We start from the raw sequence: 12,295 nt of genomic DNA on the forward strand, positions 1-12,295 counted from the left end.
GTGCTGTTGTGGGTGTTTGAAACGGCACCAGGAGAGCGATCAGAAAGTTTTTCCTTTGACATCTGGTTCAATTTTATTTGAAAATCTGGGGTGGGGGTGGGGGAATGGAAACTGCGTTCTCATTCAAATGCAGTGGGGGTGGGTGGGGGAGGAGGGGCTGTAAATGAAATGGCTGGAACCCCAGGCAGGCCCGGGCTCTGCGGAATGACAATGAGGCCGGCCCTGGCAGGTCTCATCCAGGCAGGCCTAACAAGATTAGATTTTCATAAATTTCAGACAGTGCCAATTCCTAATTCCTCAGTGAGCGGCCAGGAGGCCAGACAGGGCAGCCTGCACGGACTGCTTGTTAACCGGGGAGCGGGGCGGCTCCTCTGAGAGCAGACACAAAGGGGGTGTGGGGGGGTGGGGTCGTCTGGTCTGAAAACCTCCTGTGGGCTGGCAGGAGCCAGGTGGACTCTGGCCCAGCTCTCCAGCTCAGAAATGAGCTCCACGCCGACTGCTTCTCCGATGATTAACCAAAAAAGACAGTGGCAGTTGCACTCACTGGGGATACCGGTACGGACAAGGCCTGTTCTTTTTAGCGAAGTCTACAGCAGTCTTCTCCCCATTTACAGCTGGGAAGTGGCTGGACGGGTCTGAACTGAGGCTCCAGCACTTGGGTCAGCTGGCAGCTCCATCACCAAGAACCGGGGGCTATAACCTCTTTACCTCAACTAACCCGGCCGGGAACGCGGGCTGCAAACCCCAGTGGCACCTGCGACGTGGTCTCCAGTGGAAACCACGGGTCTCCTGTCACATTGAAATCTGCCAGGTCGTGGGGAATGCGACAATGTCCCCACCACAAATGTAGTCCTGCGTGTTCTTCCCACAGCCCAAATCTGGTTGAGTGTTTCATAACTGTTTTGAAATAATTGGCTTCCTTTTTAAGCCACAATTTTATTTTCATTTCATTTTAGTTTAAAAACCATGTTCTGAGGGAGCTGCCAGGGGTACCATGGCAAGGAAGTGGTGAAAAACCCGGGCCTGGGGCTCGTGGGTTCGGGGCCGCTCCCCAACTCGGCTCCTGGCCTGGGGTGGGGCCAATGCGGCAACTCGGGGTGCTGTGGCAGTTAAGGGAGGGACGTCCTGTGGGACGTCCTGTCCTGGCGAGGCGTTTGGCACCCAGGTGATGGCAGAGGAGATGGCAGCCGTCGGTGTCTTTTATGCACTGCTTTGGGCAGGGCCCACAGCTTCCTGGAGGGCCGGCTGCGAGGTTCCTTCCTAACTGTCCTGTGACTTTCCTCCGTGTTGGCGGGGAGGTGGGCACCACTGGCCTCAGACACTGGCTTCGTGGACCGTGTGCTGGGTGGTGCTGCAGGCTCTCCTGGTCTCGACTGGTGGCCAGGCTGATTCTGACATCCTGGAGCTCAGTGGCTTCATCGTCAGCTCCTTAGAACCATTGGATGTGGGGCGGTCGGCCTAACCTGGCCCTGACAGCACGCGTGGGGGTCTGGGCCTTTGGCCAGTCACCTTACCGCTCTCAGCCTCAGTTTCCGCATCTGTAAAGTGGGCGGCGGGGAGGGTGTCGTGTTAGTATGTACTTTATAGAAAGACGGTGAGGAATCTATAGCATGACATCGGTAAGGGATTTAGGGGCACTGTGCTCCACTGTCTCTATCAGATGGGATGGGAAGGATCAGAGATGTGTGTGTACACATCTCAGAGTGACTGTGTGTGTCTTTGGTGGAGAAGACAAAAGGGAGGGTCAGGCCACTGCAGTGAGGCAGACAGACCTGTTAATTTGAAATTATTCACGAGGAAAGAGGATGCTAAATTAAATTAGAGTGACCTTACTTTGCATGTGGAAGATGGGCTTGGTCACCCCTGAGAACCAGCCGTATCCATCACCTACCCCTGGGGGGAAATTATGAAGAAAAATGAGAGCTGCTCCCCCACCCTTCCCATGGCGAGCAGACTAGACACCAGAACAAAATGAGGGAAATGTGATGTTTCTTTCCCAAAGGCTCCTGTTGCCGCAGCCAGGTCCTCAGAGCAGGAAGCAGTGTCCCTGGTGGCCTTGGGTCCAGCCACCACCCTGGGTGACCTTTCTTGGACTGATGTTGCCCCAAATCCCCAACCCTGGGGCAGAGGCCTGCAGGGCACACCCAGCATTGCCAGGGCTTCAGCCCCTATGAGGGGTGCCATTTGTTCCCAGAGGGATGTCAGGAATTGTGACGATGGTGATGGTAGAGCGCTCGCATTTTCCTGCCCTGTTCTGAGCGCCTCACAGGTTGTAACTGGAGCTCACAGAGGTGCCTGTGCCCAGGATCACACACCTGGTTGCTGGCAGATGCAGGAAAGCAGGACAGGGTGTCCTCAGAAGTGCTTGGGTTGTGGGGAGGGAAAGCTAGCAAGGTCCTCTCCCCATCTTAGCTCCCTCAGGGAGGCTGAGGATTTAGGACCCAGCCCTGTTATTTCTAGATGCACAATCTATAGCAGTGTCTCCCCGAGCCTCAGTTTGCTTGTCTGCAAATTGGGTGTGGTGATGGCACCCACCCCGCAGCCATGGGGGAGGCGGGCTCAGAGCTGTGCTGGTGTGAATGTTGCAGCTGTTAGAATCATTACCATAGTTACAGCGAGTAGTTACCATGAGTACAGTGAGTTTGGGCTGTGGACCAGCCCGCCCATCATCCCCTCTCACTCTGTCACTCTTTGTCTGTGACCAGACTGTGGTACTCACAGGAGATTTGGGGACCGAGGTGGAGGTGGTGCAGTGGTAGGACCCAACCCTTGCGCTGTACCATGCAGGGCACTCGGCCCCATGTCCAGGTAAAGGGGAGGTCTGTCAGATTGGGGAAACTGAAGCAGGGTTCCACCTCGGCAGTTGGCAGCTAAGTGACCTGGGGCTTCTCTCCTGGTCAAGTCTGGAAGCCTCCTGCTCTGTGCTGTAGCCTGCCCAGTGCTTTTAAAACACTTGAATGTGTTGCCGGCGTGAAAGGCCGGGCAGCATCAGTTTCTACGTTCCGGAAAGATCGGGCGGGTGGCCACTCTGGGCCAGCCTGCCGGGGGCACCATCCTGTTTGGCCCACTGGGGTTGCAACTAGCAGTGCCTGTGTAGAGGCGTGTGCACTTGGAGGGGGGAGCTGTTGCTCGATTACTGATGCCTGCCGTGGGAGCCGGAGTCAGGCACGGATGCTGAGGCCCAGGCTGCCCACAGGGGCCGAGCAGATGACAGACCCAGATGGGGCCCAAGCACATGGCACACGCCTGTGTAAAGAGGGTGGCCGCCCACTATAGATGCAGATGTCCTCAGGCCTCCAGTGTGCAGTCTATCCCAGCAGGTGCTTGCACGGTGCATTTCCCGAAGAAATGGGTTCACTTTCTGGAGAAATAGGTTCATGTCTCCCCAAGGCAGTGATTGTGGAAGTGCATGGAGGCGGGGGATATTGTCGGCAGACCAGAGCCCCTCACCCCATGGCCAAGGCCAAAACACTCAGCCCAGTGTGTTCTTTGCCATGTGGGTTGAGTGAGTCAACTGCTGGTGGGGGGCCTCTCCTGCCCCCCTCAGCGTTCCCACCCTCCAGCCCTTTGTGCCTGGGTGTGGCCTGGAGTATCCAGCATGGCTTTGCTTAACCCTGTCTCTTCGGGCTGTTGGCTTTGCCCTGGCTGGGGTCAGGCCCCCGTGATCGCGGTCACCTCGAGCGAGGGGCTCCCCGACCGCCAAGCACATCACACAACAGCTGTGCAGGGCACGTGCCCTTCGTCTCTTCCCTTTTACGTCAGGCATCTGGACGGACTCCGGTGAAGTCCAGGGTGACAGCGGCTGTGCCGGCCCTGAGCCATAGCAGAGGCTCGGGAGCCCTCCAGAGTCCCCGTCCTCCTCTGTGGCTTTCAGGATGTGGCCCAGAAATCAGTCGCAAGTTCCCTCTTTCCGAGAGTTGCCCCTTCCTCCCACCATGTGGGTTTCCTGGGTCCTCATGGGGTGGTGGCCCAGGGACCTGTGTGGGCACAGCCTTGCTGTCAGGAGGCCTGTGTTCTGGGGGTGATTCTCTCACTCTGTACTCCAGACCAGAAACCAGATCCTCCAGCCCTCTGGGCCCTGCCTGACGTGGTCAGTGGAGCTGTGGGAGGGTTTCTTCACACCCTCTCGGCCTGCTGGGTCCTCACCCACTGCTCTCTGTGGGCCGCCATCGGCTCTGCTGCTTCAGCCACTGTCCTGCTGCCACCATCTGCACCCCAGACATCACCAGGAGGAGGGCGCTGGCCCAGCCGTGGCTCTGCAGGCCACCAGGACCCGGCACAGGGACAAAGGAAGCCCCACACCACCCTCCCTCCAGGCCTGGCATGGGCAGGGCTCCTGGAGAGCAGGGGGAGGGGGCGGAGGGGTGCCCACCACCACCGTACAGCTGGGGTGAAGAGTGCACTGGGCTGCGGGAAGGGAATTGCAGGCCCCTCTGAGGAGGGAGGGCGTGGGTGTTGCACAAAGCAGGCCTGTGTGTCCCCTGAATGGGTGGCTTTATCCTGGGTCTTAACACACAGGACCTGGGCCCTATGGAATCAAGCCAGGCTGCCCAGGCCCTGGACCAGCCCGTCTGGGGAGGCAGGAGGTGTGGCCAGTTACTGGGTCCGAGGCCAGAGGCCTGTCCTTTGCCCAACCCAGGCCCTGCCCTCCTGTTAGGAAACCAAGGGTGTCTGGAGGGCGGTTGGAGGCTTGCCTGATTTCCCACCAGGCCAGGCCCTGGCCTTCTCGGGGCTCAGGAGTGTCTCACCAAAGTCCCTGGCCAGTTCATCCTCCCTCCTGGCCTCTCCAGAGCGAATGGGGACACAGTCCCACCCAGGGGCCAGAGCCAAGGCCCAGCTCCAGACTGAATTTCCTGGTGCAGAAGCAGATGTCCAGTGATGGTCAGGTGGGAGGAGCCACCAGCGTTGGGCCCTCGGGCTCCATGAGGCTGTCACTTGACCTCTGAGATGGGACGATAAAAGTGCCCCGTACATAGTCAGCCCTGTACTGGAATGCTCAGCCTGCCACTGTTGACTGGATTATTCTTTGTCGTGCGGTGTCCTGCGCATGTAGGTTACTGAGCAGCGCTGCCGGCCCTCTCCCACTAGATGCCAGGATCGCCCCGTTGTGGCAGCCGCTCATGTCCTCAGGTATTACCACGTGTCCCCTGGGGGGCAGGCTCACCCAACTTACTAATGGCATCAGGTAAAGTTGGCAGTTGGGCAGATGTAGACTGTGACGTGAGAACGTGGATTCCCAGAGAGCCTGGGAGGGAAGAAGGGGGCCAGGGCTTCGGAGAGGATGTGGGTTCTCTGTGGGGAAGCTTCTACGGCTGCACCAGCAGCAGCATTGCTTTCCCACTGGAAGCCTCAGGGAAACTGAGGCAGGGGCGTGCGGGGCAGGTCCTGCGGGGCTTGGGGGGGCAGGGCCCTGACACTGCCTGTTGCTCGCCCGTCCCACCTGCTGCTCCCTGCTCCCTGCAGCTCCGTTTGGGAGGAGGAAGAGCTGCGTCAGTGGCCCTGAGGTGGAACCTGTGCCATGGGGCCCTCAGCTAAGTGCTCATTAGTGCCCGGCTACACTGGGGGGTCTTCCTGCCCCCATCTGGGTCAGGGTAGACACATGGCCCTGCTTGGGCTGGGGTGGACTGGCCCCTGCCGGCCGCTGTCCCCTCTGCCATATTACCCCCGGGCCCCCGCTGCGGGGGGCTCTGCTGGCACCGGCCACGGCCAGCTGTCGAGCCCTTCCGCATGGACCCGCCTGAGTCAGCAGAAACCTCCGTGGCTCTGGCAGGATCAGAATAACCTCCTTCCTTTTCCAGCACTTGAGGGCTTTTCCGCCTTTGAGGGGAAAAGCAAAAAACAAAACCAGCAAAAAGAAATCAGAATGACAGCATCTGCAGCCACCAGACTGATTTTTCTGAGGCCTCTTCACTTGGGGCCGAGGGGGAGGTGGGGGATCCTCACACAACCCTGTCCTGTGGAGGGTGGTGTGTGTGTGTGAGTCGTGTGCTATCTGGGTGTGGGTGTGTGTGTGCTGGGGATGTGTGTGTCGGCGGGTGAGGGCTGGGCGTCGGCGCCCTCGAGAGCTCACGTGGCCCCTTGGTCTTGCAGCGGAGCTGGAGTTCGTGGAGATCACCATCATCGTGCTGGTGGTGATGGTGATGGTGGTGGTGATCACGTGCCTGCTGAGCCACTACAAGCTGTCCGCACGCTCCTTCATCAGCCGGCACAGCCAGGCCAGGAGGAGAGACGACGCCCTCTCCTCAGTAAGTGCCCCGCCTCCCCTCTGCACCCTGAGCTCCCGGGGTGGGGGGCTTCCCCTCATTTATGTGCTGTGCTGTCCTGCGTCCTCGATCGCTCTCAGAAACTGGAGGGGTGAGGCTCAGCAGGGAGGCAGCTGGGCAGGCGACCAGGAGGTGTCCTAGGTCCAGGCAGAGGCCCGACGGGACAGGGTGGTGGGAGAGGTGCCCAGTCTTGCACTCGTGACCCAGACAGAAGGGAGGGGCCCTTCCCCCATGACAATGCCCTGCAGGCGTCTGGGCCAGGGATTCACAGCGTCTTGGAGGTAGCAGGTCACCTGGGGAAAGGCCTTCCCTGGGGCCTGAGTTTAATCCCAGCTCCACCATTCCTGGCCATGAGCCCTTGGACCAGTCCCTGATCCACAAAATGGGGCTTCAGTCCCTGTTTGTTGTGTGAAAGGGACTGACGATTATGCCACCTCCCAGACAATTCAGGGCTCGGCACACAGTTCCTCCAGATTCCCTGCACTTTCATGGCCGAACCCTGCCCTGCGCTAGGTTTTCTCCTTCAGCAAATGGGCCAGAGGGAGGGGTAAATGGTTTCCCTTCTCCGCACCCGTGACGCCTAATTGAACAGCCTGGGACAGGAGCTACGGTCTAGTGTGCAGGCTGGGAATTGGAGAAGGTGGCATGTGGGTGGCCCCGGGGCTGTGGGCAGGCACACACCCCTGAGCCCATGTTCGCTGGGCACTGGGAGGACAGTGACAGGACGAGGAAGTGATGCTGGGCAAGGCCACCCCGCTCTAGGGGCACCTGTGGTTGGCGGTGGTGCTCAGGCCGTGGGGCTGAGCCGCGTCCCTGGCAGGTTCGGGCATCTCCACTTGCACCAGGCCACGGCCTCAGGATGTCACTTGGTTGCCAGGGCGAGGAACATCCACTCTGGTCTCTCCAAGCTGAGGTGCCCCACCCGAGGCTCCACGTGTGTCCTGAGGGCACAACTGCTCTGAAGGAGTCATGTGCCCACTTCCAGGGCTCACCTGTATGTTTAGTTGTCACTGCGGTTAGCCCAGGGATAGTGCCACGAGCACATGTCTGCACTTGCAGCAGCCTAGGGACCCCATTTTATAGGGGGGAAATGGGGGCTCAGAGAGGCGGGAACACGAGCCAGAGGCCACCTAGCTTTTAAGTGGCAGTTTGAAGAGCCCATGGCCCGTTTTGTCCTTCCCCGCCTGCTGGGGCAAGTGAGGGCACTTTGCACCAAGGAGAAGACACCAGCCCAATAGTACGTGCTCCAGGTGGGTCCTCCTCCCCTCGGACCCTCAGTGTGTACAGCGGCAGGATGGGTGGGGCTAGCCTTTCTCCTGCCACTATGGTCTCGTGTGGTCACGGGAGGATGAAGTTAGCTGCGAGTGTCGGGGAGACGGCAGAGGCTCCAGCGTGAGGTGTCCTTGCCTCTGCGGTAGGGGAGGCAGCCGGTGGGCAGCACCTGAGACTTCGTGCTCAGACGGAGGTCAGGATTCAGGTTCCCAGACACCTGATGCTAAAAGAAAGCCCCCCCTCTCCCGCCCCAATTTACCCACCTACTTGCACAGGCTCCTGGGAATGCCCGGCTGGGTAAACACAGAGCCTTGTTAGGCCTGAAGTAAGTGTGGCAGCTTCCCTGGGGATCTCCCCACCCCCCACCAGACAGGGCACATCTGAGGAGTCTCAGGGCCCTGTGACCTCCCAGAGAGACCCAAACCCGGCTGCTGTCTGCCTGGGGCTGGGCTCGCCCCTGGCATGGCTGTCCTGCCAGGGCCCCTTTTCAGGCTGACTTCCTGGGAGTTTGTTTCCTCGTCTGTTGGAGGGTGAGGCTCCAGTACAGGCAAACACTGCGGCCTCGTGATGTCACGTCCCCCAGGGAAGCCAGGAAGGACATACTGCATAATGGTAACTCACAGCGACGATCTAGCCACTGCAGTGGCACAGACCCTGGGTCTGAAGGGGCTTGTTCTGGGTGGGCAGGTGAGGCAAGTGTTACCTGTAAAGTCAGGTACCATTCTACCTGGGCACAGGTGGACAGGTGCAGCCAAGCCCCAACCAGAAAGCCTCCTGACTGTTTCTGGGCTGCTCTTGGGCCCCTGAGTTTTGCTTTCAGGCGCCAGTTTGGACAGACCCTGCTTTGAATTTCCTCTCGCTAGCAGCTTTTAATTATTCCCCCCAAAGATTATGCGTCTGGGACAGCGATGGTCACTTCAGCTGCAGCACGCTGGGGAGACAGGTTTGTGCATGAGGCTTGCTCAGCGTGGGCAGGCACAGAATCAGACCAGAGGCTTAGCCAGGCCTTGGATGGGGCAACCATTGTCCTCTCTGTCACCAAATCATCCCTGTATGGTCTGCAGCTCCCACAGGGCCCATGGCCGTGGCCTCCAGGACACACAGCTCCCCCCGTGCCCTTTGTGTCAGGCTGGGTCCTAACCAGTATCCCACTACTTCATTCTTTCAGTGAATACTTATGAGTACCCAGTGTTTGGCTTGCAAAGCTTGGTGGATGGCGGTCCCGTTCACTGAGATGAGGAAGAGTGTCACCGGGGAGTTTAGGGGACGAATTGAGAGTTCCATCTGTCTGCCTGGAACTGCTGAGAGAGCGTGGAGCTCTGGAGTTGAAGGCAGGTCTGGCGCCATCAAGGTATAGACCAGGGGCTGGCTGCCTGCTTTTGTAAATAAAGTTTTATTGGCACACAGCCACACCTATTTCCATGGTATCATTCCCATGGCGTTTGCCCTGCAGCAGCATTATTAGTGGTGTGACAGACCATCTGGCCTACGAAGTAGACACTATTTTACTCTCTGGCTCTGTAAGGAAATCGTTTCTGGACCCTGGTCTAGATGGGGAAGCCATGGCAGGCTGGCTGAGCTTACCGTGAGCAAGAACGCTTTTAGAGAAGGAGCCAGGTGGCGCCTGGAATGTCAGGGAGAGGAGGGTATAAGGTGCTGTCAGGAACACCAGTGGGGTGTCTGGCATTTGCACCTGGAAGGATGTCAGGGGCCATTCACTGAATTAGGGACTATGGTGAGTAGGTCACGGCCTCTGTGGGCGGAGGGTTCTAACTGAGTTCAGTGCAGCCAGCTGGACGTTGGGTTTCTGTGCAGCAGGGCCAAGCTGATATAGGAGCTGAGATGCTGTGGGAGCCTTGGGAGGGGCATCTGGCCTGGTCAGTGGTTCCTGGAAGGCTCTCTGAAACAGGAGGTGACCTCCAGGTATGCACGTTGAAGGGAGTCATGTGACGAGGATGCTGGGTGGTTCTGGGGTCTACGGTGGGGCCCCCAGGCACTGACTGGTGTTTTCTTTAGCTCCCTGGGTGGTGCCACTGCAGTGCCACTGTGCAGCCAGGTGGAGAACCCCTGGGCTAGGGCTCGAGGGATGGGGTGAGCAGTGGTGGGAAGAGGTTGTTGGCGACCACGTCATGTAGAGCCTGGGACAGAGAGCCTCATAAGGAGGGATTTTAGGCAGGGGCTTGTCTGGGTCACATTTGCCCCAAGCCAGCCTTGGCTGCTTGTACCCCTCCCCAGGGCTCCCGAGTCCACGGGGGGGGGGGGGGGAGGTGGATGTACCCCATCTGCTTCCGGGCACACACATGGTCCCAATGGGGGGGGCCATAGAGCCTGCCAGGACCGGCCTGAGCCGAACCCAAGTGCATCTGGAAGCAAGTGGGCAAGGGTTTGGATCTCAGCACAACCTCTTACCGGCTGGGCCAACTCGGCTTGGCTAACTGACCTCAGTTGGCCTCACAGGTTTGTTGGGGGACTTGAGATAGTGCTTGACGCAGCATTACTAATATCAGTAACAAAATGGCCATTTGATGCATTGATGACCATCTTACCAGTAACTATGTACGTCTGCTCTCTGCATCCCCCAGCCTGGAACATACTAGACCCCAATGAGTCTTCATGGTTTAATGCATTCCTGATGGGACAGTTTTGAGACACAGTGCCCCCTAGTAGCCATATAAGAAATTGCAGCCTGCCAAGTAATTCCTCCCCAGACTGCGCTTGAATTGTCTTAGTAGCTGGGAACTCTCAAGGAAAGGTGCCCCCACGGAAACTAATGTGATGATGGATGTATTTATCTTGATTGTGGGGGTGGGTTCCTGGTATACACATAGGCCAAAGTTGTATACTTTAAATATGTTCAGCTTATTATGTATCAGTTATATCTCAATAAAGCTTACGTTAATGTTTAAAAGAAGACATCACCCTCTTCCCAGGCCCAGTGTTTGGGTTTGCCCCTCAGATGAGCTGATCCTGGCGTGGGGTCCTACTTTGCTGACCCTCAGGCCTCTTCCCGTGAAATGGGAATCTCAGTGGAGGGGAGGGGGGCAGTCTTTTTGTCAGTTGAGAAAGGTCCCTGGAGTGTCAGGAAGGGTTTCCAGCTTGGTGCAAAATGAGGGCCCTGATGTCTGCAGAATACGCTGTTTCCTGTCCCCTGGGCCCTCTGTGAGGTGGGATCATTGTCCCCAAGCTCCATCTGGTGGCCCAGGCTGAGGTCAGGGTGGCCTGAGCAGGGCAGGTAATGGGGGTAGGGAGCCTGTACTGTGGCTGGAACTCGCACATCCCCCACAGAGCCTGGGTAGGCTCAAGTCCAGCACCAGCCCCTAGATTCCTGGGGGCAGCCACAGGCCTCGCCTGGAATCTCAGGACAGAGGGTATGAGATAGCAGTGACATGCCCGGCACCTGGCCCAGAAGTGGTGCCACATCCACGTTTGTTGACTGACTGAATCATTTTGTGGCAGAGCAGCTGCGTGGGGGCATTTTGCTTATTAGCTCTACTATATTTCTTCACCTATAAACTAGGCTCACAAGAAGGAGGGCAAGATAGACTGTAAAGAACCAAATAAATACGTAGACAAGATGATTCTAGATACAACAGATACACTGTGAAGGAAATAATCAGATGACAGGATATTTAATGCGAGAGGGCCCTTGAGATAATGGTGTCAGAGAAAGTCTTCAGGGGACACGAATTGAAAAGCAAGGAGTCGGCCACACAGTGGGGTGGCCAGTGCATAAGCCCTGAGGTACACAGTTAGCTTTCTGACGCTCTAGGTAGCGGGCCAGCATGGCTGGAGAGAGTGGTGATGGCACCCGACGTTTTCATATGCTCCCTGAGGGCGACGTGCACTCCAGGTGGCTTGTATGCGCCACTCCTTAAGCGCTAGAATTCAGTAACTTGCCCAAGGTGGCACACCGAGCAAGAGGTGTTCAAGGCCAGGAGGGCTAGGTCGGGCCAGACTTCCTTATCAGCCGGTTCACCAGTTAATTTAAATTTATTCTAAGGCCCACGAGAAGCTGCTGGAGGGTTTGGAGAAGGAGGGCCCCACGAATCAGCTATATGTTTTGGAGAGCGGCAGTAGTGGGAACTGAGCGAGTGACAAGGCAATTGTAATCATGTCCCGGGGGAGTCCAGAGCCCAGGCCGGAGCAGTGGATGGGGATGGAGAGAAGTGGATGGTACAAGATCTAATTCCAGGTGGACCCTTTGCTCCCCCATCTCGACCCATCCCAGTGACATGTCTCTCTCCTCTCCACACAGGAAGGATGTCTCTGGCCCCCGGAGAGCAGCGTGTCAGGCAGTGGAATCCCAGAGGTGAGCCCCAGCGCTGCCTCCCCTCCCCCACTCCCTGGCCCCCAGCCCCGTGACCCCACCTGCCCCCCAAGCCGTCTGTAGTGGACCCAAAGCCCCCCTTCACCAGGACAGAGGTGTCTCCCCACAGCTGGACAGTGTGGCTGCTAAAGGGCTACACCTGTGTCCTTCTCTGAAGAACTCTCCTTAGCTGCTGGGACCCTCCCTGCCTGGACGGTGTATACTCCTGATCCCCCGCTCCTCCCGCGTCCCCAGGAAGCAGCCCACAGTATCTGCTACCGCCGAAGCCAAAGGCCGCCCTATTTCAACCCTGTGGTGGTCACAGTCAGGGCTCCCAGTGGTCAGGCTGAGGCTGGGCTCCAGGCTCCGCTTGTTGCCAGCCCTGCTCGCTGCCCTGTCTCCCTTTCTGCAGAGAACAGCATCACACGCAGGGGTCCCTGCCTCAGGCCCTGCT

The 12,295-nt window shown here is 58.1% G+C and overlaps 1 protein-coding gene across 4 annotated transcripts in view; it reads left to right on the forward strand.

Moving 5' to 3' along the window:
• Positions 1-12,295, forward strand: part of PMEPA1 (prostate transmembrane protein, androgen induced 1) — a 56,879-nt gene that overhangs the window by 40,414 nt on the left and 4,170 nt on the right. For 2 of the 4 annotated variants that reach the window (XM_019748582.2, XM_074318202.1), the window contains exons 2-3: positions 6,091-6,245; positions 11,791-11,844. In XM_019748582.2, the coding sequence (XP_019604141.2) occupies positions 6,135-6,245; positions 11,791-11,844 (165 nt within the window). In that variant the 5' untranslated portion in view covers positions 6,091-6,134. Of the gene's footprint in view, positions 1-5,053; positions 5,131-5,615; positions 5,929-6,090; positions 6,246-11,790; positions 11,845-12,295 lie in introns of those variants that run through there. The other 2 variants (XM_074318203.1, XM_019748583.2) reach the window with 2 other exon arrangements.

Source organism: Rhinolophus sinicus, linkage group LG13, assembly GCF_036562045.2.
Source record: "Rhinolophus sinicus isolate RSC01 linkage group LG13, ASM3656204v1, whole genome shotgun sequence".
NCBI lineage: Eukaryota > Metazoa > Chordata > Mammalia > Chiroptera > Rhinolophidae > Rhinolophus > Rhinolophus sinicus.